At 46.7% G+C, this 27325-nt stretch overlaps 1 protein-coding gene across 2 annotated transcripts; it reads right to left on the minus strand.

Moving 5' to 3' along the window:
* Window positions 1-362: 362 nt before the first annotated feature.
* LOC310905878 (solute carrier family 2, facilitated glucose transporter member 3) lies at window positions 363-27287 on the minus strand. 2 transcript variants are annotated; one of them, XM_083854663.1, is made up of 10 exons: window positions 27191-27287; window positions 8274-8369; window positions 6791-6951; window positions 6266-6506; window positions 5929-6091; window positions 5091-5278; window positions 4606-4710; window positions 4078-4179; window positions 3645-3848; window positions 363-3135 (listed from the first exon to the last, which is right to left on the minus strand). In XM_083854663.1, exons 1-10 carry the CDS (start codon window positions 27245-27247, stop codon window positions 2953-2955), a joined length of 1500 nt encoding a protein of 499 aa, XP_083710789.1. In that variant the 5' UTR covers window positions 27248-27287; the 3' UTR covers window positions 363-2952. The 2 variants fall into 2 exon arrangements, with proteins under 2 accessions (XP_083710789.1, XP_083710790.1); XM_083854664.1 differs by lacking the exon at window positions 27191-27287 and adding an exon at window positions 11309-11441.
* Between the last annotated feature and the right edge of the window lie 38 nt (window positions 27288-27325).

The raw sequence follows: 27325 nt of genomic DNA on the forward strand, positions 1-27325 counted from the left end.
GGTGAAGAGTGCAGTGGGAACAGAACAGGGGCCTAAGTCCCAGGTTCTTTAGCTCTGGGCAGGATTCATAACCTCCAGCCACTTCTCTCCCTTCCTGTTACACTGGGAAAGTATTTGCATGCAAACAAAAAGGATTTGCGCTAACAAGAACCAGAGCAGCACATCTTTTTAGTTTAAAAATTGCTAAGAAATAATAGTAAGGGTGATTTGCATAGAGGCTGAGAGAAATTATCACTTCCAGTAGGATAAAACACCAAACGCAGAGTGTTTAGCTACCCAAAAGAGGTTGCAGGGTAGATGGTGGTGACATTTCAGGGTGCAGTCCCAGGCTGTGATAAAAGAATAAGACAAGACATACAGGATAAAGGTAAAATCCAAATCAGATATTTATTTCATATTTTTTTATTTCAAAACCAGGAAACAACCACATTAATAAGCATATAAAATCCATCTGAAATATTCACAATGCTGTTACAGAAAAAGAAAATAACAAAGATACCATGTGAGAAAGGCCTACACATTTCGGTCCAAGCCACACATCTGATGCAAAGTATGGAATGCTCTTATATGCACAGCTGTGGGGAGAATTTCCTAACATACAGATACCCATATAGAAATATCATGTCTTGATGTGCTGGAGGTTCAAAGGAAGGGCACAGAAATCTATGTAAGTGAGCCAAAATATCAAAATTGGGAAAGAGGTCATTATATATGACTCCCAAGAATAAATATCTGGCATGTAAGCCTAATAAAAAGCTAGGGAGAACTGGATGTAATATGATTGCATTGTGCAAAGCTGGGGCAGTTCAAATTAATTCACACGAAACATTTAACAGCTGCAAATTTAACTGGTCTTTGCAACTGTTCCTCATTAGGGAAAAGGTAGAAATGTCATCACTAGTTACTGAAGCTGTCAGACAGACCCACCAGAATATACATCAATGGCAATTTCTCTAACCTGCTTTGAAGCATTATGTTGGTAAGAAAGCTTGGGTTACCCATGCTACAAAAAAAAAAAATCTTGCTGTCATTACAATCTAAGCTTTTCTTGCTTTTAACACCTCGGAATCTGTGGGCCTGCCTCTCTTCTAGGATATCCAGTAATGAATTCCAGCAGGTCAACCTGAGTTTGACCACATCTAAAAACTGCACCTTGATCTCAGAAAAGCAGGAGTTTAAATTGGACCTACCTCTGTGCTACCTTTAGATATTTTGGGCAGGTCTGGACAGACACAGGCCTGGAGCCTGTCACAGAATGCTGCAGTGAAGTAAAGCTGCCCCTCCTTGACTGCAAGTGTACCCGATGTGCTACTTTTTGCCTGCCTGCCCTGAGCTGTGCTAACTCGGCAGAAGGGTGGGGGACACACAAACAACTGCCCAGCAGAATGACAAGCAAGGAAACCAACATTTACTGATGAACAATTACTGCCTGCCACATCCCTTTGAACAGAGGCACTATTACAGAGCTGTACACATCTACAAAGCACACTGGTGAGCACCACAACATCATGCAGACCTTCCCAAGAGGATATACAGGGCAAAAAAACATCTGGCCTTCAACCAAGCAAGGGACTAAGCACTACAGACTTTTCATACTGCTAAACTAGAAAATTCCAGTAGCTCTGGTGTCTAGTCCTGCATCTCTATCCTTATGAACGTACATGTACCACAACTGACCATGCCTGTGTCCAGAAGGGTCATGCTACATGCCTCTGTCATATTTATAGGAACAACTGCTAAGAAAATACAGCTTTGAAAAATAATTTTTATCCTCGCACTCCTTTAAATGTCAATCTGCAAATTTCAGAATTTATGACGTACTAGACTACAACAGAGAAGCCAAAAAGAAATAAAATTAAGAGAAGGCAGGAAAAATTACCTTCTGGTTTGCAATCACCACTCTCAATCGTGTAGAATGCTTAAAACCATATCTGAAAATATAATCCAACAACACCCATTTTAAGATACCATATCACACTCTCATCAACACTTAAGAACAATTCTTTCAAACAGCCACCAAAAATCCCTAATAACAGAGATTTTAGTGCAGAAACATAACTCTTCCACAAGTACACAACTTCGAATTTCTTTTCAGAGGGCACAAATAACTTCAAGGTGATGTGCGTAACTGGCTCTGCTGTATACACCACCTAAAATGCTCATTCTCCTTTTTAGTACCACATTTCTCCTTTACAGTCTTATTGCACCTCAAATCTACAGCATCTTTTGTTAGAATAGCTATTTCTCTTAAACTTCTCCAATTTCTTTACCTGTACATTTTTGTACACCATTAAAAAAATAAATATTTACAAAGTGACATACAAATAAATAAACTGAAGTAAAAGTATGCTTTCAGTCTGTCTATACAAAAAATAAAAGAGCAGGAAAAAATATGCATGTGACTTGGTCCCCTTTTTCCTGAGGCTAAAAAAAAGTGCACACTGGATAGGAAAAAGCAAGATGGCTTTTGGTAAGCTTGCTAAATTCCAGTGTAACACTTTACACACGCACACAGAGTAGACTCAAAGGGCTGGGGACTCGTTTAGCAGGTCACTTCAACTCACTACAAAAATAGTAATTAGGTTCATATACATAATGGTCACTGTGTGCATAAGTATGGTAACCCCAAACAGCAATTTTACATGAGGAAAGTAAAAATATTGCCAGCTCTTCTCTGTTCTCCTGATGTTTGTGGCAGGGAAGATGAGATTATTGTTGCGAGTACCAGGTGCTTTCCAGAATGGCAGATCACCCATATCAGATTGGCTTAATGCTGGCAAGCCTGGCAGAATGGGTGAGCATGTGGGTGAAAACAAGAATATAGCAGCAATTGAGGAGGGGAAGAATGTCCCAGTTCTCACGGTTTTCTTTGCTCATTCCTTTAATGATTCTTAAGCATGAACGAGTTAAAGAACGGGTGTGTCACGGATCTTGGGCAGCTGCTTTGCCAGCTTATTTGCTGTTCAGCTCCATCTTCTGGGGTGATGAGGGGGTGTTTGCTCCTCGTCCTTCAAAGCCCCTGGAGATGTCTTCAAAAGTCCTGCCCCTGGTCTCTGGCACTTTGAAGAATGTGAAGATAAAGAATATGACCAGGAAAACAAGGAAGATGAGGAAGACATAGGAACCACATAGTTTCTGCAGGGAGGACAAACACAAAAAGGTTTTATTTCAAGTTGCATGTAAGGTTACTTGCTGTTGACAGGTTAAAATTCCAACACCTTTCTCCAGCAGTGCCCTTACATTTTTTTCTCATCATAGCATTTTTAAAATTGAAATCACATTTTTATGGGCTTCTAAAGGTCTTTCATCTTCCTGAGGGTGACCAAAATTGATGCTTTTAAAGCAAAATCCTTGATGTGCTAACTAAGATGGCTCTTGCAAATATTTGTAAGCTGCAAATGGTTAAGGCAGTAGAATGTAAGGTGAGAAACAGCCTCCAGTAACAATCACAACACTGACTCAGAGACCTCTGGAAGACTCACCAGCCCTCTTCTCAAGCAGGGACAACTTCCAAGAGAGGTTGGGTTATTAAAGGTTATAGAGTCATGTGTCAAAAGTCTTCAAAGATGCAGATTCTACTACCTTTCTGGACACCTAGTCCAATGCTGCAGTGCTCTCACAGTGCTTTATAAACCAGGACTTACCTCTGCATAAGGGAAGAGCATTCCAACCAAGAAATTGGAGGTCCAATTGGAACAACCAGCCACTGCCATGGCTGCAGGTCGTGGGCCCTGGCTGAAGAGTTCTGCCACAATGAACCACGGTATAGGGCCAGGGCCAATCTCAAAAAGAGCCACAAAGCCAAAAGTGGCAACAATGCTGATGTACTTGATCCAGTCCACAATGTCCTGCAAGGGAACAAAATATGATCAGCACAATGCCATCTCCAGTGTCACAACTTTCTCAGCTGCACTGTGAACACCGTAGGAGTTCCTAGAGTTATAAAATTGCTCTCTCCACTGCACACTTGGCTCTAGACCCAGCTCCACCTGCCTACAGGGGAGCATTGCAGAGCAAAGCTGATGTATTTTCTTATAGGTTCCTGCTGGGGTCAGGACAATAACACTGATCACTCACCTTTAGAGCTAAAGCTACAGTCATAACAGCAGCACACACAGCCATGCCACCCAAACCAACCAAATGGAGGGTCCGTCGCCCTGCACGCTCCACCAGGAACAGCTGGAAAGGAGAAGGCAGAAGGAAAAAAATAAGTCCATTACTTTGGCAGCAAAAGCAGGACAGATTTCCTTGCTCAGTACCTCCTGCACCTCTTCCTTATCTGCCTGTCAATCTCAGAGACCATGGTGATCTCAGTGGAGGTCACCAGGCTGCTCCATCATCAGCACAAGTTCTTCCACTCTGGTTCTTGCTACTGCTTTCTGTCATCACTCTTTCCCCATTGTGCATTCCTTTTCCACCTTCTTGTTCGGCTAAGATTACACCTCTTTCTGCCCATCTCTCTTCCCACCATGCCTTTGATGCTCTCTGGTCTTTGCTCCTACAGTTCAGTGCATAGCCCAGTGCTTTGCCACTGCCTGGCTACTTGTCTGTAGTCCCACCTGCCAGGGACAGGCCCAGGCAGACACACAGCCCTGCCCCACTCACCGACACCACAGTGAAGACCGTGTTCACCACACCAGCTCCAATGGTGGCATAGACAGGCTGTGTGATACCAGCTCTTTCAAAAATCCCTGTTGAATAATAGAATACCTGGGAAGAGAGGAGGAAAGAAAAAGTTGGACACAGTTGCAATTCAATGTTTGAGAACATGTACCTCATCCTCTGACTAACGGCTTGCACACCCAGCAGGGAGATTCTAAGCAGCACTCCATGCTCTAAAACAGCATTCTTCCAGTCAAGGTTCATTCACTTGGTGCAAGGCTGCAGTGTCTCACAAGACTATGTGTTGGGGAAAGTGAAAGCCTTAATATCCACTTTCCATCTTAGCATCTCTGCCACATGACAAAACAGTGACCTCCAGTCAAGGCACAAACATGTTTTGGGACTTCAAGTTCTCTCCACACCAGTAGCAAGTGCAAGTTTAGGCAGAGATAAGGGAGGTTCAGAAATGGGACAGGAAGGTAACTCACAGCATTGATGCCTGAGAGCTGCTGGGAGAGCTGCAGCATGATGGCAATGATAATGGCTTGACGGTAATTTGGAGAACGGAAAAGTTCTGGCACAGTTGCTTTCTTTTCCTGGGACATTTTAGCACTTTCATCTTTCATCTCCTGGATGTCTTGAGACACATCTCGATCACCACGGAGCTTCTGGAGAACTGGAGGGAGGAAGCCAAAGATGTCAGGTATGAGACACACCTACTGGCCTGGGGAGCTGTGTGAGTGTGTGTCCCATCCTGCTATTGCAGGAAGGGCACAGGAGAAAGACTGAACACCTCCAGCTGGTGTTCAGGCCACAAGAGACCTGCTGCATGGGAAAGACCAAGCCTCTGCTGGCAGCTTTGCTCTTCTTTTCAACCCAGAGATCAGGGTGCTGTGATCAGCACAGAAACCAGGCCCTGCTCACATTGACTGATCTCTCAAGCTTATATTTGATCCTGAAATTCTGTTCAAGCTCTTGCCAGAGCTGACCCCAGCCCTTCAAGTTCCCTGTTAAATGCCAGCCTATTTCCTGCCTTTCAGGAGGAGCTGGCAGAGTAACAGCAGCTGGTCCTGCTACAATCCCACCAGGCTAAGTGCCACTCCTCACGTTTTAATCCCACCTGGAGCCTCTGTTGAGATGCCAGGTTTCTCATGCTTCCTGGCACTGGTGCAACCTAAAGGATGGGAGCGTAGGCCAGGCCTGATGCCCGCCGGGAGTCACACCCTAATCTACCACAGGCTCCAGGATCAGTCCTGGCCTCCCACTCAAGTTCAGTGCAGGCTGGAAGCCAGAACACTGCCCTGCTCCTTTGAGATGAGTTCTTACCTGCTTCAGCTTTATCCTCCTCCATCTTGTTGATCAATAGGAAACGGGGGCTTTCAGGGCAGAATAGAAGACCTATACACTGCACAATTGCTGGAAGGACTGTGAAGCCCAAAAGCATTGGCCAAAGTCCTTCAGTGCCCATGATGGCCTCCAGTCCGAAGATCTACACCGAGAATAGAAGAGAAATAAGAGTGGCTTTAAACACTTCAGTTCCTCACCCCCACCCCAGTGTGACAGGACCCACAAACTGCACCTGATGGCAAGTGAAGCCCTCCTCGCCCTTCCCCAGCCCTCCTTTCCCCCCACCAAGAGCAGGATCAGGTTGTACCAGGCCTACCTGAGCCACCAGGATGCCCACAACAATGCCCAGCTGGTTGAGGGTGCCAAAGGCTCCGCGGACGCTGGTGGGCGAGACCTCACTGATGTACATGGGCACAAAGCCAGTGCAGAGGCCACAGAAGGTACCAATAACAAAACGGCCGATAATCAACATCTCCACTGCCTTTGCTGCCTTCGAGAAGGCCATGAGAAGGCCACCAGTAAAGGCCAAGACATTCACCAGCAGCATGGAGTTCTTCCTGCCAGGGTAAAGATGTCAAGACTGAGCTTAAACTGGGAATACAGCAGGAAAATCATCCAGAGAGGGGTAAAGGTAAACCTGCCCATGATGTCCCATCTAAGGGGTTGGAAGAGAATGGAATAATTCCCATTCAGCTCCTGCCTTTGCCTGCTATCCTTTTTGCAGCCCACACATTCTTGCTTCCTCCCCAGACATCTCTTCCCACCCCTGCCCTCTTCCTGCCAACGCTCCTTTGTAAAGGGAGAAGTTCTCCAACAGCTTGCATCGCTCTTCGCAACTTACCTGCCAAATCTGTTTACAAACAGACTGACTGAGAAGGAGCCAATCATGCCTCCTACTGAGAAGATGGCCACAGAAAGTGACCACAGAGAGGTGAGAAGTTCTTGAGAGACAGCCTTCCCACTCCTTTCGGACAGGGTTTTGTTGAAAAACCTCCGGATGATCTGCAAGAGGAATCAGGCGGCAAGAGTTACAATCAACAAAGAGTTACAAAAAACAAGGAGTTACAGAGGGAGGCATTTTACACTGGGGAGAGGGGAGACTACTGCCTTCCTTCTGCTTCCTGCTGCCATGAAAACAGAGAGAGGCCAAAAAAAAGCAGCAACAAGTTACACAAGGTGGGGGGATGAGGGCACAGAAGGAGCAGCTTTCACTGAGAAGTTGTGGTATGATGAGGGAGAGTGCTTCACTGAGTGGAGGGGCAGGCAGGGTACCCACAGGGCAGCAGTGTTTATTATGGAAAACAGGCTTATCTTCTGAATATTTCAGATTATGTGAGTCATTGGTGGTTCTTGGGAGGAGGCGGGAGACAGTTGGGAATGAAAGGGAACACGAAAACATGACCAGTGAGTGGATGGGAACATTTCTGGCAAAACCAAAACACTGACAGCAGGGACAGGATTTTTGGTATAGAAATAGTTGGAGACACACAAGGCTTTGCTGAAGTAAGCCTGAAAATTTGTTTATTTTTTACATAATGGTGTCTCAGGGGGATGTGACAGGGCCACGTTGCTGATTTCCCAGGAATCCTCTTAGCTAGTGAGGTGAATTCTGGCATGGGGTGGCAGGGACAGAGTGTCTGCCCCCAGCAGATGGCAGCAGGACATTAGCTAGGGAGGACTGACCCCATCCCCCTCCAGTCATGAGCATCTTTTCCCGGAGACAGGGTGGATGTGGTATTGGTGACTCAGTTCTTGACAGAGGAACCATCTTAAAGTTACATAGAAACCACATCTCTCATTTTCTTCACCTCTTGTTTCTTACACTACAGTCATAAGATGATTTGGTAAAATGTCCAAGTCACAACCCTTTTACAAGCACTAAATCTATACTTAACACAAGGAATGAATAAAGAAGTAAAATAAACTTGAAATAAATTAAATTAGGGCAGCTGTAATTCCTACCAACCCTTAACTGTTTTCTGCACACTGCTCTCTGCATTCCTTTTGCCATGGTTGGTTTAATCTGACTCAAAACTGAAGCAGCTCACATTCTTCCACACACCACATATGGCAGATGGAACCCTCCTGCCTTCCTGTGCTCCTAATCAAGAGAATTAACCTCTCTGTTTACTCTCTCTCCTCCCCTAAAGTTTGCCCTTCCTGTTCAATGTTGTATTTGAAAGGGGATTTTAAACGCCTTACTGACTTGATAAACCCAAACCAAATTATTGGCTGCTTGGGAGACAGTCCCTCTCCTTTCTACACCACTGTCCTCCCATCAGCCCCTCACTCATCCCACCTCCCCAGCTCGTTTTTCCTCTCACCTTCTCAGGTGCATTAATTACACCAGTGTTGTACCCAAACTGGAGAGATCCAATGGTAGCAATGCAAACAGCATAGACAAGAGGCGCTGTGATTTTCTGTGGAAAGAGAGGGAACGATTATTTAGTTAATTTGGCTTTCTACACAACTTGAGTTTCTCTTCAGCATAAACAGCAGCTGCACCTCATAGGTGCCATGTGCAAGTGTTCTGAGAGCAGGGAACAACGGGGTTTTATCCAGCAAGGGTGAGTACCAGTAGCATCCCTTGCATCCCCCTCCCTGAAAAGGGAGGTGCAACTGTACAGCAGGAAAAGTTCTGTGGCTACAAGTAGGAGGGCTTGTCAGGGCCTCCCCTTTATTATCTCCTGACCGTCAGCAACTATTCTCAGCTCATTAGTAATGAATACACTGGCTGCATTAGTGGCTGTTATTTTGGGTTGATCTGCTTTACAGAAGATTTTGCTGATCTCTGGCATGTCATGAAAGAAGGGTCTAACCCTTCCCTGAGCCAGCTGACAAGTTCCCATAAAATGAGTCTCAGATCTGCCCATGAGCTACACTGGCAGTCACTCATAACAGTTACAACACGCACTCTTCAGCAACACGCTTGGTTTTCCCAGGCTAGAGCTTCCCAACCCTGCCCCAGGGCACTGGCACAGCAGTGTGCCTCAAGAGGTGGCAGCTTGGGTTGCTACCAAGCTGCCCGTCTATTTTTTTTTAAGCTGTGGCAATAGTTGATATTTTAAATGAAGCACACTCCCTGAAGTTTCAGTATACCTGAATCTCTATTAAATTAAAAACCACTGAGCCCTCAGAGTCATAGGGAAAGCTTGAAGGTCCAACCTTAGAAGCCCCACAGACTGAGAAATTTAAGTGTCAGCATCTGACATTTTATTCATTTTTAATGCTTATGGCATTTAAGCTAGCTCTGAGTGAGGGAGGTGTGGGGGAGCAGGTGACTCAGAAGTTGGCTCTTAGGCAGCCAGTGCCTGAGTTGGCACAATTTGGAAAGATTGTGTTCCTCCTAGTCTCAGGTTTGGAAGCTTTTCCAAAAATATTAACAGTTCCTTTTCCAAGACTTTCCAATTATTGTAGTCAAGTCTGGCAGAGTAAACTACTTGGTGGGGCCTACTGTCATAGCTCTTCCAGTCTCTCACTTTCTAGCTCTACTCCAGGAGTAGTGGCTCTCAAAACTGCCCAAAGTTTTGGACAATAACCTTCTGTCAGTGCCACCTCCACCAATCTTTCAAGCCAAGCACGTATGTGTTTCTGGCCTGCACAGCCCTCAGACACAACCAGTTCAGCCTCAGTAAACAGAAATTGGGGAAAGGACTCTCAGGCATGGTTTCCTCCACCTACATCATGTAAATGTCCTCCTGCCCAGGTCACTGGTGGAGACAAAGTGGACAGGGGGCAGATGAGCACAGAGGTAGCATTCACACTGAACACACCCTGGGCAGTCCAAGCATTCTCCGTGGCAGCTTGTGACCTCTTCCCTTATTTTTATCTCAAGGAAATTTGGCACAGAATCACAAGGACACAGCTCTTTCAAAGCATCTAGATGCCTGCAGAAACACATTATAATATCTAAGCCGTTTGGGGACTCCAGGCCAGGTCATCTCTAGCCAGCAGGTATGAAGCTGCTGATAAACCCCAGCTGAAGATAAACCCCAGCTCAGTACACGGTTCACACAAGAGCACTTTCCCCCCAGGACTCTGCTTTGTCATGGCTTGCTGTGACCACAGATGGCCTTTTCCTTCTGGGTGCTGCAGGGACCACAAGGTCCCGGCTTTGTGGGCACCCCTCACTTACATGGTACATCAATAAGCTACGGGGTTAGCTGCTCTACCCTCTTTCCTACTTCCTTCTCCTGGCTGTTGCCTGCTATTCATCTCCTGCCCAGCCTCCCACCACCAACACATCACATGGCGTGACCCATCCCCTCCAGGGAGCCAGACCGTGATCTAATGTATGGATCATTTGTTAACGCTGCAAGTGCCCCGCTTCCCAAAAGGCAAACAGGGAGCTCAGAAATAGCACAGTTACACCCACTCTGTCCCAAGGCCCGAGGCTGAGGTCTGTGCACCAGCATGGAATTCAAACCGCCACCCCTCCCTCCGACCACAGGCGTCGGCAGCGTTCATTTCCCAGGAGATGCTCCTCGCCAGCTCCCCTCCTTCCCTGCCTCGAACCCCAGAGCTGTACAACTTGTTGAGCCCGGCAGGAGCGGCCTCTCCGCCCTTCTCTGAACGACCTTGACCACCCGAGGCTCTCCCTTCCTCTGCCTCATCCTCCCATAGTGCCCTCATCTCCCATCAACATGGCGATGAGCGCCCCGGCCTCCCCCAGTTCTGGCTATTCCCGTGTGATTCCCCAGCGTCCCGCACCAGGTCCGGGTGGGTATTTGCTGTTTCCCTTAGTACAAACACACGCAGCCATGAGCTCGCCCCACTGCTGCACATCTCGCTCGCAGCTGCGGACGAGCAGATGCCGACAAATATCCCCTGCTCGCCATATGATATGAGGAGGGAAAGGACACGGTCTGCCACCTTCTTGAAATTTAAAAATGGTTTTATAAGTCCTACTACCACTACCAAAAAAAAAAAAAAAAAAAAAAAAAAAAAGAAAAAAAAAATCCCCGCCTTTAACATCCATCTCCCGTTTAGCATCCCAAACCCGGGGACAAACGGAGTGCGGCGCCGCCAGCGAAACAAACCCCGTGATCGATACAATATCCCAGAGCGCGGGCAGCGTCATGTGCAGCATCATCATCATCATCAGGCCACGCGCACCGAACCAACATCGATCTCGCGACCTGCGACAACCTCTCCCAAACTGCCCCCACCCCCACCCCAGACAGAGCCACCAAAGGGCCGAGCGGCGGCCCTGGCCGGGAGCATCACCGCATCCCTCCATCCCTCCATCCATCCCCGCTGCAGCCGCCCGCCGGCCGCCACCGCATCCCTCCCCCGAAGCGCCCGGGGAGCGGAGCGGCGGGGAAAGAGGGCGAGAAGGATCCCGCGTTGGCCTCCTTACCTTTTTGCCGTCCATGGCTGGAGGCTCCCGGGGCAGGAGTGCAGCGAACGGCCGCCCGTGCGCACCTAACGGAACCCGCGAAGAGGAGGCGGCTCCGCTCCGCGCCCGCCCACGCCCGAGACAGTCACGAACCACCCCGTGCCCGCCTCCCGCGCCCGCCCGCCCTTTATGGGCTCAGCCAGGGGAGGGGAGAGGCGGGAGGCCGGAGAGGGGCGGGGCTGGGATGCCACCGAACACCAAAACACGGCAATCGTGAAGCATCATCCCCCCCCCGGGAGCTCCCGCCCCTCCGTGACGGGAATCTGCGTGCGGGGCGGCCGGGCGGGGATGGAGGAGCGGAGCTGGGCGGGGATGGATGGAGGAGCCCGGGCGGGGATGGATGGAGGAGCCCGGGCGGGGATGGAGGAGCGGCCCGGGCGGGGATTGATGGAGGAGCCCGGGCGGGGATGATGGAGGAGCCCGGGCAGTGATGATGGAGCTCCCCGGGCAGTGATGATGGAGCTCCCCCCAGGGACCCGCCCTGCCTCTTGTCCGCAGTCAGCGCTTGGGGCGGCTGCGTGACGTGAACAAACATCTTTATTTATTATGTGTCCTGTGTAAAAATAAATGTCTTTATTACTCGGTGTGGAGGCTGCAGCAGCGAGGCGGGCAGTGAGGGGGCAGAGCAGCCACACCAGCAGTGTCCTGCACGCCCACTCTGCGCGCCCCTCACCGCAGCAAAGCTGGGGATGAACTACAGTTCTGGGGAGATGCTTTTCGGGGAATGTTTTGTTTGTCCGCTTGCCAAAAATATATTTTTCATGCGATGCTGGAAGGTGCGGGGGCGAAGCTGAAGCTGGATCCAGTCCCAGAGTTTATACCCTTCCTTACAAGGGCACGTAGTGACAGGACACGGGGGAATGGCTTCGAAATGACAGAGGGCAGGTTTAGATTAGATAAGAAGAAGAAACTCTTTATTGTGAGGGTGGTAGAGCACTGGCAGAGATTGCCCAGAGAAATTGGGGATGCCCCATCCCTGGGAGTGTATTAGGCCAGGTCGGATAGGGCTTTGAGAAAAAAGTAGAAAATGTCACCGCCCATGGCAGGGAGATTGAAGCAAAATTATTTTTAAGGTCCTCTCCAACTCAAACCATTCGATGAGTCTGTAATTCAATCAAACCCTACTGTGCTCCACATTTACTGTCCATCCTTCAGGTCAAACAATTGCCAGACTCTTCCAGGAGCACAATGAAGAGCTGTGCTTCGAATCAAGCAAAAGTGCCGTCAAACAGTAAAAGTCTTCACTGAATTAAAAATCTGTCAAGGACTTTGACCACAGAAAACAGCAGCAGTGAGGGCTGGGGGCAAGAACAGCGGGGGAGGTTCTTCCCCCCTCAGCGGGGGGAAGCTGACTTATCCTAGTTTTTATTGTTGAGAAAAATACCTTGAGACCAGACACCACTTTAGCCATCAAATTCTGGGAAACTGGAACAATCACATTTTAAATTCGATTCTGCTGTTTATGTGGCGTTGGCACCTGGCCACACGTGGAAATGAACTGGAAATCAACAGGTCAAAGCTTTCCTTCGCTCACTCTCAGAAACATCCGTTTATTTTCTGGCATTTTTGAGGGCGAGTGATAAATACCCTCACGGGGTGTTTATGTGTTGTATTATTTGATAAATACCTCATGGGTAGGCTGTGTGTTGTTGTTAAAATATTGTTGCCAGCAGAAAACGTGTGGAAGGGCACGGGATGCCTGCACAGTTCTCTTCTTCGGCTGGGGGACAAAAGCACCTCTTCACACCCCCAGAAAAGCACGGAGAGACAATGGCAGAAGGAGGGCCCCAGCTTAACCCTCTGCCCCAGCTACTCCCCGGGCCCTCACAAGAGCCATTAGCACATCAAAGGTTCGGTTTTCATACACCCGGAGGAAAACAGGGACACAATGCCAGGTGACCACCCAGATTAAGGACCCCCTGCCTGGGCCAGCAGCTCAGGAGAGCCATCAGCCCAGGTGTGAAATTCATCACAAAGCCAAAGCTGGAGCACCTTTCAAACTGTGAAAGAGGAGGTGCCACGGACACCTTACAGAATGAACGGGAAGAGCATTTTGGGATTGTACAAGACTTACTATGGGATGTTTATGGGGGGAAACAAAGAGGGGAAAGGGAGAGATGTAGGGAAAGAAGGGACAAGTTGCATGAAAATTCCTGGCTGACCAGCAAAAGTGTCCAGCCTTGTCCTGCACTTGGTTAGCACAGTTTGCCCTATCTCGTTATTAAATCCTATTTTTAGCTCTGAGGTGCTCTCTGTAGGGGTGTCTGCTTGTCTCTAAGGGTGAGGCTGTGCCAGGCTGGCTCCTGGGGAACAGGAGTGTCCTGGCCCTCCATGCACACACTTGTGTGTGTGCACCAGCAACAGGAGTGGGGCTGCAGCCTTGTGCCAGCATCAGTGTCTGTGGTCAGGCTGTCTGAGCCCAGCTCCTTGCAAGGATCCACCTTACCATATTTACAAGTCTATTCCCCACTGCTGGAGCTCCATCCTGCTCCTCCTGTGAGGTCACTGGAGCTGTTGGTGTAGCTGCACCGTGTGTTTGTGGAGCTCTGTGGGGCAGCAGTGCATCCGTGTGCCTGTGCAGTGTTTATGTGTGGGTTCACTCATGGACCCACAGGGAATACAGGGTCATTCTTGCTGCTGGGAGCAAGGAGCTGTGTCAGCCTCACCTCTGTCCAGCTTAATTCCCTAACACTTTGAGTAGTTCTGGCTCTCATTTTTCTTTTTCCTAGCTTATTTTCCATTTGTTTGCAAACATAGCAAGCTCCACGTTGAATCGGATCACCCAGCTGTCCCAAACCTTGGCATTAGCTCTGGAAATATTCATTTACTTGTTAGTGTGAGAAGTTTCCATATTTTTGGAGGCTTTAAGCATATTCACATTTCAGAGACAATCTTTGGACTACATTCTTCTGAAATGTCCTCATTCGTTGTTCATTCTTAACCCACGTAAGTCTGTTGCAAATGCTGAGCAATCCAAACTTCAAGATTAGATTAAAAACATACATAGCTACCAGTCCCATTTAGAAGCAATAAAAGTTTAGCTGAAAATTAAATCTCTAACACATAATGCAGAACATCATGGGTAGCACGTCTTTATTTAACAGAGCTGGAGAAGTAAACAGTAATAAGAAAGACTTTCTTTCTCAAGCTCAAAATGCATCACTGAAGCCCCTAATTTCCCTAAGGAATGTGCGGGGAAATACCCATTTCAGCGAGTTTTGCCCCTGTGTGCTGCTGCTCAAATATTTTGATTTGAAGTTTGCATCACAGCCTGTTCCTCCCGAATACCAGTTTTGTTTCTGTCCTGGGACACACACCTACCTCCCACATCGCGGGTAATTCTTCTGAAGGTCGGCTCTTGGGGGAAGTACCTCAACACCTCCTGAGCAGAGCTATCTGATACTGCACCAAAACTATTCATACAGTCTTTCTGTGAATGTAACACTCGTATATTCTACAAAATGCAGTAACTGTGCATGGATGGAGGCCCAGGGCATGTGGGGCAGCCAGACCTAAGGCTGCTCGGGGAAGGGCCAGGCAGAACCGGTCCCAGGTAGAGCTGGATGTCGGCTGCCCCACATTAAACACCGGTATCCTAACCACGGAGCCAGGGGGATTGGGAAAGGCTCGCCTTTTGCTTAACAAGCTTTTTCCTTTTTAGCTCTGAGAGCGCTTGCATGTCTAAACTAGTGCATGCCAACCAGCATTTCACTTCCAGGGAGCTTACATTTTCTGAGAAAAGCTGGCTTAATCGGAGAATCCCTATCTAACATTAAGCAAGAGCTCCAACAATGGGCAAGCCTGTTCTTATTTTATTTTATCTTAGGAACTGTGACCCCCACAGAAGCACCTTGGTGTGGCTTTTTGAGGAGTGGAGAGTCCAGCAGGTACAGTTCTCTGGAAAACACATTCCATATATACAAGGCCTTGGTTCAGTGCACAAATGAGGAGGAGGTGCCAAAAATTAGGTGCTAAAAAATAATAAAAAAAATATTTTTGGTTCTGCCCATGCTTCTACAACCTAGTGGGAACAGAGACTGATCAACAGGGATTGATCAACCACAGGATCATCACATAGTTGTCCAAACTCCTGGCAAACTATATTTCATCTACTTTATTGAATTTGCCCAAGTTGCAGTTCAGTGGTGCTGCCCCATATGATGACGCTTTTTCCAGGCTCTCTTTCGCCTCCAAATTTGGAGAATCCTATCTCGTGTTTCTTCTTATTTTGCCTGGAGAACAAATTCTTCAGAGATAAGAGGAGCGGGGACAAGGAGGATTATTATGCAGTGTTTGCCTTGAGAGCTGATTTTGTGCTTTTCTGTTTGTTGTGTTTATAACAAAAGAGCATTCAGAACAAAGGAGAGAGGATGAGAGCCAGCATGGGCCAGATGCTTCCCCCTCAAGCCATGAGTAACTTTTATTGTTGAGAGGAGGTTAGGAGGAGGGGGAGAAGAAAAGGAGGAAAGATAAAAGAAAGAAACAAGATGATGGGTGGGATGTAGGTTGGCCTGTAAACAACAGGAGGTTAAGCGAGTGAGAAAAGAACCAATGGAGAGACAGAAGGCAAAAACAAAAGGACATAATGAGGTGAAGAAAGAAAATACTAAAGCAGATTAGAAGGGCAAGGCAGAGAAATGGAAAATGAAGGAAAAGGCTGCAGCAAAATATCAGAGGAAAAAGGATAATTTGTCAGAATATTAATATAAATATTAATATAAAAAGGATATTTGTCAGAATAGATGAACAGACAGAGAGGTAGAGGAGGAAGCTGCAAAATTACCCAAGTGAAAAATCACAGACCTCTCTCTGGAGAGATCACGGCAGTAAACCAAAGCCACCTTTAAATTCTGCCCTCAGTCATGGTGCAGTGTAGGCTGAAGTTTCTCTCTCATAGCTTTGGTCATTAAGCTGGCTGGTTAATCTCAAGTAAACTGAAGTTAAAAGTTTTAATACTTTCACCGTTACTTTCAAATGGGGAAGTATCCGTAGTAAAAAAAAAAAAAAAAAAAAATCAGCGGAATTCAATATTAAACGCTTAAACAATGATTCACAAAGAGGAACTATCGTTATTAAAAGAATGAATAGTTCATAGTTCTGCAGAAACACACATGCTGGAGAGGAAACCAGCATCCCCTTGATAATTCTCTCCTGGTGTTATGTGAAAGACGTGACAACTCCCTGAAATTCCTCTAATGTTTCCTAGTCCCATTTCCTACAATGCTGCAGGTCTTGTCCTCCTCTTTTGTTCTGACTGCAAAAAGACTCCTGGCCAGCATCTAGGCCACAAGGCTGCTTTTTTCCCTGATTGATGTTGCCTTGTGAAACCAGGCTTTCTAGCAAAGAGAGGAGCTATATACCTGTACACTTGCCTTTTCTTGAGGTATTTATTTATCTGATTTTATTCTAATACTGGTTCATATCTCAGAACAGCAATAATTAAGTATGTGCATGTGCCTCACAGAGGATGTTATAAAAAATCTTTTTTTTTTTTTTTTTTTTTTTTTTTTTTTTTTTTTTTTAAGCACAAGCAACTGCCCTTCTTAAATCTCTCTCCATTTTTGCCTCCTTTCCTTTGGAATGTACAGGTGAACTGCTCCCATGTCCCAGTCATGAACTGGGATGCTGCAGCATGTGGGGTAGTGGAGACAGCAGCAGAGCTGTGATGAGAGCTCAGGGGTGAGCTAGCAGGAGGCTGCAGGAGTGAGAGGGTTTGGCCAAAACACACGTCATATGGGTTTTTTTCTGGATCAGTCACTCCATCTCACTGTTTTTCTCCACCCTGAGTAATAAACTAAATTTGGGCAATGTAAGAGACCAACCTGGCTAATGAAGTTCAGTTAAAGCCCATCAGCATAAGTAGAGAAAAAAAAAAAATTATACCAAGATGTGAAATTACAAAGGGAATTTCCTAGCAAAGTACCATAGGAAGATACACCCAGTCCAGGAGAGTGGTTGGACTAGGAGCTCTGAGGAGCTCTGGAGAGGAACAGAAGATATGAGATAGAAGGAATTATGGTTGCCAGTTATCTGAGCCTCCCTCCCTTCCTTCCTGCCTTCCTTTTCCCAAGGGCTGAGGAGTACATGCATAAGGACTGGGTTGTTTCTGCTAAAAGTCTTCACAAAATTAATCTTTACTTCATATTGGTCAAGAAATGACTGTATTCAGATGGAAAAATGTTATTTCTTAAGGAGTGTGAGACACATTTTTTCTCTGGAAGACTTAAGAAGAAACTCTCTTTGGTACGTGCAGGGCACTGTGCCAGCCTGAGGGAAGGATGATGGGAAGTTTGACGAATGCAGCTCGACAATGTGCTCTGGCTGCTTAACCAGCTGCAGTGTTTCAGTCACACAGATACCGATCAGAAAGCAAAGGCTTCCTCACATTTTATGCCCAGCCTGGTCAATCCAGCACCGGTGGAATGGGTGCTGGGGAATGCTGCCTGCTGGCACGCAGAGCCAGTCCAGGCCTGCACCCATGGCACGGAGTGGAGGTGTTTCATCAGTGTGAGCTGCCTTATCTCACATTATCCCCATTTAGGCATAGTTCTCACACCCCAACATTAGTAAGAGAGAACTACACGCAGGGCCAGCACATACACACAGAGTGTGCAGAGCTGAACCCACCCACTAGACCTACACACGCCCCAGCAAACACACACATTAACTAACACACGTATCTTGACACAGGAACTACAACATAAAAACACAGGCACACCGGGCACCAGCAGAGCTGCGGATTCACAAACATCACTTCTGGAGGCATTTCTCACCAGGCCATGTTCTGCTCCCAGGTACCTGACCTGAATCACACTACATTTTCCAGCAACAGAGCAAAGGATTGCAGCCTGGGGCGGAGGGGAACAGAGACAAGTAATTACAGCATCAGGATTCCCAGGAAAAGAACAAAGCCCCTGGCTAACCCTTCTCTACTCCCCTCACTATTGTAATCTAAAGTTACCTGTAAACCCTCAGCGGGACCTGAGCCTCCCCCTATCCCTATGCAGGCTAACAATGGCTAAAGCAGACTAGCACACTGGGGTTTATCATTCCTCTCCCAGCAGAAGATGCTCTGAGCTGCCCCGGGGCACTGCTCCCCTCTCCCCACAAGCACAGCACGCCGTGCTGGCTGCTCAGTCACCAGGAGCACAAGGAGCAGCCCGTGCAGGTCAAAAAAGGGGCTGACGGGAGGAGTGTTCCAAAGCTCCGCACACTGCTCCTGTGCTGAGATCCAGGCAGAGCACATGAGGAAAGACAAGAGAGGTTAGGGAGGAGTGTTCCAAAGCTCCGCACACTGCTCCTGTGCTGAGATCCAGGCAGAGCACATGAGGAAAGACAAGAGAGGTTAAACTGGTCCTCAGAAAGAGCTGCCTTATGCAGCCAGTCCTGCTCTCTTTTGCCATCAGGGTAAGCCACCAGAAAGGGGGCAGAAGGGATTCCAGCATGCAGCCTCATCATCCCATCCCATCCCATCCCATCCTATCCCATCCCATCCCAGCAGTTCTGCCCCACTCCCCCTCAGAAACAGGTGCCAGCAAACCAGGGTGGGTATCTCCTCTAAACTGTCCCCTCATACTTCCTTTTCAGGGGAATACCCCATTTATTGGTTCATGCTCTCTTGTCTCTTCCCCAGCCTCCTTTCTCACCCTCCAGAGATGCTGCCCTGCTCCTGTAAACCCATCTGGCTCTTGTATTGCTCCCCCTGGGTGCTCCACACACCCTTTTGTCCTCCCCCAGGATCATTCCATCACCCTTTCATGGCTCACTTGCACTCCTACACGCTCATGTACCTGCTTGCCCATGGCCCTCCTCATCCCTTTGAAAACCCCTTTGAGTGGTTGCATTCAGCCAACCCAGCTGTGTAAGGATGCTGTGCACAGCTGCCCAGGTGTGTTTTGGTGGGCAGGTGGAGGATTCTCTGGGGCCTGCTGCATTACATTGCATTTCTATATAAAATGTTCATATCTGAGCAACTTTATGTTCTGGTACATAAACAGACATATAATGTGTGGTGCTGCATATGTGTACAAACCTTAGCATGCCTGAGATTACCAGTGCATGAATTCATAACACTAATAATATCACTATATCAAAATGTGTACATATTACTTTATTTCCATATATATTTATGCACACGCTTTTATTTCTGAGCTTACATTTAAATACATGAAGATATTTGCATACATGCAACTTTATACATACAAAAGTATTTAGATACACACATGTATACATAATATATAGGTATATTTTTGTTTCTGTTTGCATATCTCTGTTTGCTTGCATATATATATATATATATATATGTTTGTTTGTTTTTATATATGCATCTCTGTGTACTGGTAGTCATGTTGTCTCTTTGAAAGCCTGTATTTTTATTGGGGTTTATTTCTACTGGGCAAAGTTTACCCAAACTCCAACTTTCACATTCATAAAAATAAAAGCAAAATCCTACAGGGGAATTTTTGTAAGTAATGAAGAAGGTTTAGTTTTTTTCCCCTTCATATTTTGTTTTGCAAAAAATATCACTCCTTACAGTGATAAGGTCTCAAACCCGGAAAAAGGGAGAGCTTGAACAGTAAAGATAAGATTTTGCTGAAAGCATTAAGGAAGTTAATGCTATTGACCAAATCCTCAAAAGAAATCTGTACCTTTCCAACCAGATGTGACAGGCAATACTTTTAATATTTTACATGAGCATTTGCAAAAGGGTAGGTCACAGGTGCTGCTCTGCACAGCTTTGCAGTGAAGTGTAAGGAGAGCTTTGTATTCTCCAGTGGCAAACTCCCTGCAGAGATTCCTGGGGAACTCACACAGGAGCTGTGGCTGCTCTGGCCCAGGCCTCTCCAGAAAAAGCTCTGGAAACTGGAGAGGTCACAGACCTGGCCTCCTCCTTCTACTCCACGTAACTGCAGCAAGTCCTCTTCCCATAATATTTTGTTTGCTCTGAAACAGCTCTTGCTGTGGCCCTGTTTCTCAGCAAGGTACAGGCCACCTGCTCAGAGGTCAGGGACCAAGAATAAGCTTTGACAAACATCTTCACTACTGAGAAGCTTTGGATTCAAGTTCCCCAGAGACAAGACAGCTTGTAGAAACAGGCTCAGCACCACTCCATGGCTTTTGCTCTGTGACAGCAACAGCATCCAGGAGAAAGCATCAATACCACTTGTTCCAGTAGGAGCTTCCTTCAGGCAGGCTGTACAGGTATGTACTGCATGGAAAACACCATCGCAGTTGGTTCTGACCCTACTGCAATCTGCCTGAGCAGACTGGCACTGGCCAGGACAGCAGGGATGAGCTGCCCATCCCACAGCTCCCAGGAGGGCTCGGGGGGTGTTCACAGGGGAAGTCACCACACATCTTTCCAGGAGGCAAAGTGCTTGGCCTCAGGTCAGTGCTTCTGCACAGATTTGTTCCAGTTTAATTGTCCAGGTGGGAACAGGGTGCACTTTGTTTGAAAGGCTTTATACTGCTGAATTAGCTCTCCTGCCAAGTGCATTATCGCTCTACAAACAATGTGAGTATGGGGAAATGCACCTGGGAAAGCAGAGACTAGATGCATGAGGAAGAGTGTAGATTCCTCTGTTGATGACACAGATAAGTAGAACTGGCCATTCCCTTGCTCAGCAATTGAACTGAAGAAATAAGATGGCAGGTCTAGGACAGCAAGGAGCCACAAGGCAGGGACTACACACTGCCCAGTCCAATATCCCTGGTTACTGACAGGGCTACGAGAATGGTAATCAGGGAACATATGGGGGAAACCACCCACATGGAAAGCCTCAGGAACCCATCCAGCCTTTGAACTTTGTATCTTCAGCCAGTGGTCTTCTCCCCAATAAGCACTAATTTTAAACATCAGTAGTTCCCCCTCTACAAAACTCTGCCCCAGGCATGCCCAGATGTCACATTGTTACCCACTGGCCAAGTGCCTTGGTTTCAGTATGTCACATAACCCTCCTTTAGCCAGCTCTTGGCACCTCCTGCATTTGTGCCTTCATCCTCTCAGGTTGACTGTCTTTTTTCTCCCCTTCTTTCTCTTCTTCAAGTCTGCTTCCATCTCTTTGTGGTTTCCCCATCTGTCCTTTCTGTCCTTTTCCCTACTGCTGTGTCTGTTTCCAAGCAGTGTATACATCTTTCTATATGCTCCCCCCTCAACAGGTATTTCCTCTTTGTCCTTCACACCAGTGGCTCCTCCTTCCCCCAGCCACACTCCCTCTCATCATTGCCCCCATCATTTTTCACTGCGTGTGCATCCCTATTCCTCCTCCAGCCTCTGCTGCTGTGATCCCTCACTTGCATCCCAAGGTGAAAAGACATCATGGTCCCCACAGGGTTAAAAAAAGCACAAAGTGGGGGTGGGGAGCTGCCCTTCTCTGTCCTTGATCAGTGCCATCAGCCTTTTGGGAGGCAGTAGGTGGCCCGAGGGAGCTGGGCTGCATCCTCATGCCGTCTCTCACGTCCTCAGCACTTAGGGGAGTGCAGCAGCCCTGCTATCAGCCGCGCCAGTGCCAGGCTGGAGGGAAGGAGGGAGGCCATGTAAAGCAGACTTTTTGGCAGACACAGCCAGTACCACATGTGGAAACCTCAAACACACGAAGATTGAAGCTGATTGATAGCGTGAGTGACTATTCTTTATGCTGCTAGAGGATATTAAGTGTCATTTTCCTTGTACTCAGCTGCCCTGCAGAGGCCCCTTGGTGCCCCATGCTGCTCCTGTGTTTCTCTGAGGGCCTTCCTACATTATACCACAGAGCCCCTCCTAGTAATCCTCATCCTGGCCCACCTAGTCACACATTCGTATGTGCATATCTCAGATCCCCAAGCAGCTGAATTTCTAAAGAAGGGAACAGCTCACAGCAGTCAGTCTGACAGACATCCGCCCTGGAAAACCCAGTCTACCTGGCAATGAGAGTGTGAATAGACAGACAAAACAGAATTCGATTTTTCAGAAGTAAGAGCAAGGAGCAGGCATCTCCTGTCAAGACATCCACATACCCTCCACTCAGAAATACAGCAGGAGAATTTAGGGGGTAGAAATAAAACATGCCAAAAACAGAGGACCTGGCTGAGTGAGACTAAGCAGTGAAATTTAGGTGTGATACCAGAGACTATGCCTTTGAGTTAAAGTCCCCCAACTGAAGGACTGCTGTTACTTCTACCTCTGGTACAGCCATTTGGAACCTGATATGGGATAGGGCAGCACCTTGCCAGATCCAGTCTTCAGGTGATCAGAGAACGATATGTCAAGTGCTTCAAAATATGTCATTAATTGTACACCTACTCCCATCCACAATGCAAAAACACATTACACCACTCCTGGAGCATTGTAGAATCTGGGCATCTGACAGTCTTGACTTTTCACAGCACCCCACTGAAAGGAGGAAAGAGCCTTTATCAGATGTAAAACTGAGACAAAGAGAAACAAAAAGCAGATCCCCGTCTAAGGTGCCACAATGCTGAGCATTGTAGCATTGGGACTTTCTCAGTCCCTTAAATGGAAACCAAGAGCCCAGAAGGAGAAAAAAAAAAAAATACCCTGGGGAGCCATACTACAAAATGACACAGAAGAAAACAGTAAATCCCAGCACTCTCCAGGTTACACTGCAGTAGTCAGAACTGCTGAGAGCTGCCTTCCTTCAGAGGGGCAGCCTGCAGCCTCTGCTTCCCTGAACCTGCACTCACCCCCCCTCTTAACTTCTAAAAAAAGAACAGACTTCAGTACTTAACTTCTTAAACTTAACTTCTAAAAAAAGAACTACTTCAGTAGTTGCTTTTTCTGTATTGACAGGGTAGCTCTATGGTTAGTGCAACACCCCAGAACAAGAGACCAGTGTTCAGCTTCTCCATTAAGGGACTCATTTTCTACATTCCTAGACACCGTGTTCATGGATCCACAAGTTGCTAGGGAAGGACAAACCCACTCACCACACTGCTGTGAGTGCCTGATTAAGTCTCAAAACCACCTGTTGTAGTCCTAAGAAAATACATCTGCTCTGCCAAATAAATTTGAACATGTTCATGGTGAAAAAAGACTAGGAGCCAAGATCACCTGCTTTCTGTACCTATGCCAGGTAAGGTAGGAATCAGGCTGCCTCATATCCAATGCATCCTTAATTACCCTTTGTATGGGGATGTGTCCCCCTGCCTGACCCAGAATTTGCAATCACTAACTTCTTAGGGTCTCCACCATTCAGCTGCCTCCAGTGGTGAGACAGGCTTCCTATGGAGGCTTTTTAAAATGAAAACACACTAATAACCACTGCATTTCATGTCATGCCTGATCTCTGGCAGGGATGCAAACAGTATTTTTCAGAAAGAAAGCAATGAAAAAAATTTGCCTCCAGCACATGATAATCACTGAATGTAGTTTTGGTTTTTTTTTTTTTGGAACATGCTGTTTTAGGTGTAGTTGCCTAAAGGCTGCCTCTATCCTCCTTCAGATCCATAAGCCACTCTATTGAAGTCTGCCTTAACTAACAAGCACTGCAGTACCTGTCCAAAGAAAAATCAGTGGTAGAATGCAGCCTGTTTACACCAAATTCTTAGCTCCAGCCAGTGTCCCGGCATTACAGCCACTGTTACACTTCTTTTCTGCAACTTATCTGTTTTTCTAGTCCTTGTGGCAGCACAGTGACTGAGAAAATAAAACAGAAAAAGAGATTAGGAAGAATTGAAGCAAAAAAAAAAAGGGGAAGGAAATATCTGTCTTACAGAAAATAGACAGAAAAAGAAAGAGAAAACCAAAGTGCAGGTTAAGATAATGTAAGAAACAAATAGCTGGGCAAAATAAATATATGTGTGAAAGAAAGTACAAGGATGTAATAAAAATTAAGAAAAGGAGAAATAGAAAAAAGATGGCTGATATAGAAACACATCTTTTTCTAGTAGGTGATAGATACTCTAATTCTCAGAAAGTTACATGACAGTGTAAGGGAAGTATGTTCTTGCAGCATTTTTGTGTCCAGTGAAGCAATTAGTGCAGCACTGGGTGACAAGGACAGAATGTGTGCAGGATTCCTCCACTGCCCACAGAAGGATTTTCTTGTCGAGTGAACGACCACTACTTCAGCAAGCCGGTAGTTTTAAGGTCTTCAAAGAGTCTCTTGGTTAAGAAGTATCTCCTGCACCATCCCTGATGTTAGGTGCAGAATGTGCAGCTCTTCATGTCAAAGAGACAAAGGCACAGAGCACCACAGCCATTCAGCTACCCTAAGCCAGGAGTTCAGGTTTCCCTGGGAATTTGGGACCCTGAGCCAAACCACCTTTAACAGGTCCAAAGACTTATCAGATAACACATTCTTTAGCCTTTCAGAAGAATCACTGGATCAGACAGAGAAGACAATGTACTAGTCACATGAGACCCTAAATCCTGAACTGACCTAAAAATGCAGTGAAGCTCAAAACTCTCTGAATAACATATTTATCTGCAACTGGTTCCTGATCAAGCATTGATGCAAGATTTCTGGGAACACCTTAAATTGTGAAGTGAAATGTAGTAAAATAAATGTCTGACCACTGTTGCCATTATCTGATGTTCATACAGCAGACCCAAGCCTCCCTGAATTCCATCCCATTCTGTGCTAGGTTCAGTGAAAGATCTGGAATTATTTTCCCATGGCAGCCACTCCTCTGATTCTTCCCGAGTTCACCCCACAGAGCTTAGAATATTGCAGAAACCAACAAATGAAACTACTGATGACATGATCTTCAGAGCTTCGAGCCAGCTAGAAATGCATTATTAATAGGATTAATTAGTCCTCCTAAAGGGTCCAACTTAAATCAGGATGACACTGTAGAAAGCACTGTATGTATAAAAAGAGAGTAAGAGAGAGCTATATCCTGAAGACTTATCTCAAGGTCTACATACATAAGGCAAAAGAAGAAGTATTAATTCTGTTTTGATGGTATGGAAACGTGACATGTAGTGACTACTTTGTTTGGCCCAAGAGAAGATCTGTGATGGAGCCATAAATAAAACCCCAATATCAAGAGACCCAGACCAGTGCTTCACCAGCTAGGCAATCCAGTCTCCCTCTGGACTAAAAGCAGAGACCATGACACAGGCAGCTGCTAGGTCTGCTGAACAGAGCCACTACAAGTGCTGTACGTTCAATGTTGTCTGTTTTCATTCTTGATTTCATGCTCCTTTACTTAGTTGAAGCCTCTGGCACCAGCAAACAATTTTCTGGGATGTAAGAAAGTATAGTTATGGATCATAAACCCTCACTTGCTGCTGGGAATGTGCACAGCTGATGCTATCGGGGGAACATACACATGTCAGATTCTGTCCATCTAGCCCAGACCAGGAACAAGAAAATGACCTTCAGAGTCATGCTCCAAATTTTTGTGGTTAGATGACTGAGAAGCTGATGTTGCAGCAGGACACTCTTCCTAAACTAGGAAGAAAAACAAAGCCACTCACTAGCTGGTGTTATACACCAAAAGAAGTTAGGATACAGCCCTTGGAAAATTGCTGCACAGAGCATGGAAGTATTGTTGAGACAGCCAATGTGAGCCTAAGCATATTCCTTCTTTTTACTGAGAGGAATAAAAGCTGCTGAGTACTGTGACATTGTTCCTAAACAGACAGATTGCCTCCTCCCAACAACTAAGAGAGGACCAAGCTTACAGGGAAGAAATCTACTCTTGCAACCCTATGGCCTGTTCTCGCTCCTGGGATTTTCAGAAGGCTAAACCAAACCTCAGTGGCTTGAAGGGCAGTAAAAGGCCTGCCAGTCACAGAGACACAACATGACATGCTTGAATACTGTACAACCTTTTCAGTCTCTAATTTTGGCTCCCTAATCACCTAATATCTGGACCTGATGTAAACCGCTGTGGCAAAGCAGGTTTATACGAGTTCAGTGTGCTCTGTGGAGATCAACTGTCTCCTCCTGCCAGGCAGCAGGTGTGGACATTAAAACTGCCCAGCCCCTCCCATCCATCAGTTTTCAAGGTGCCCAGAAGACAGCAGGGAGGTCATTTGGATCCTCTGTTTTCTTACAGAAAGGCTACAAAGATTCAGAGAGATGCAGATGACAAACACACATGGCTCTCAGGCAATAACCAGTGCCCACTATCCCCAGCAGGCACCAACTTTGCCAGTTCCGCTGTTTTCCCTCCCATCACAGGCTCAGCTGCTGGGCAGTTATATTTCAACTCCCCCAAACCAATGAAGGTGTTTGAGATACCTCAGTGGGGTAACTCTACAGGCAGAATCTCTGATAGGGAACATGAGGCTGATTTCCATTATGTAAGGCAGATAACTTATTCCCTATGCTTTACATGAAAAAGCTTCTCCTCCTCTTCTGTTGCCTCTGCACCCCCTTCTCTCATCCTTCAAGCAGGAAGGCACAATCAGAATAGAGCAAGTGTTTATGTGCACCAGGCACGGGGGGTGTGTTTAACGGGGATTTTATTCACGTCGGGAGGATCTTGCAATAGCCTCAATAGCTTCACTCTAGCTCTTTGCCAGATGGAAAGGTGCTGCCACATCAGGCAGCAATGAAAGGCATTCAAGTAGCATGTTCCACTCATTTTATGTTCCCTGTAGCCCCACATTGCCTGCAGGAGCCCTACGAGAGCTGCCCAAATTTGTGAGCCAACAATGGGAATCTGCTATTTTCCACCAATGTGAAATTAAGACAGACCCACAGCAGTTTAAGTGAACAATAAATTAAACTCCCTTTCAACAGGAAGAGATGTGACCTATCCCACACAGTGCAGCAATCCTGCAAACATAAGTTATCACAACCTGAAAAATTGGCTGGAGACTAAACACAGCAATCCAACACAGACAAGCCTGCATCTGCTCACCCCAGATACCACTTCTGATATTCCTACCTTACAACAGATCTCCCACAAGCCTCTTTCCCTTGGGGCCCCTTCTGCCTTCAGCATCCCTCTATTATGCACTCAAGTAATCCTCATGGAGGAGCTCTTGTTACCATTTGAAATCTTTGCCCTCACCACTTGCCC

This window comes from Zosterops lateralis (genome assembly GCF_965231275.1).
Source record: "Zosterops lateralis genome assembly, chromosome: 2".
Classification (NCBI taxonomy): Eukaryota; Metazoa; Chordata; class Aves; order Passeriformes; family Zosteropidae; genus Zosterops; species Zosterops lateralis.

Bases quoted from the DNA above. Each gene is read 5' to 3' on its own strand.
- LOC310905878 (XM_083854663.1), bottom strand. From the start codon at position 27,247: ATGCTGAAGGCAGAAGGGGCCCCAAGGGAAAGAGGCTTGTGGGAGATC. The intron at 6,952-8,273 runs GTGAGAGGAAAA...TTCCTCTTGCAG, and splicing joins TAATTAATGCACCTGAGAAG to ATCATCCGGAGGTTTTTCAA. The intron at 4,180-4,605 runs GTGAGTGGGGCA...TCTCCTTTCCAG, and splicing joins CGGTCTTCACTGTGGTGTCG to CTGTTCCTGGTGGAGCGTGC.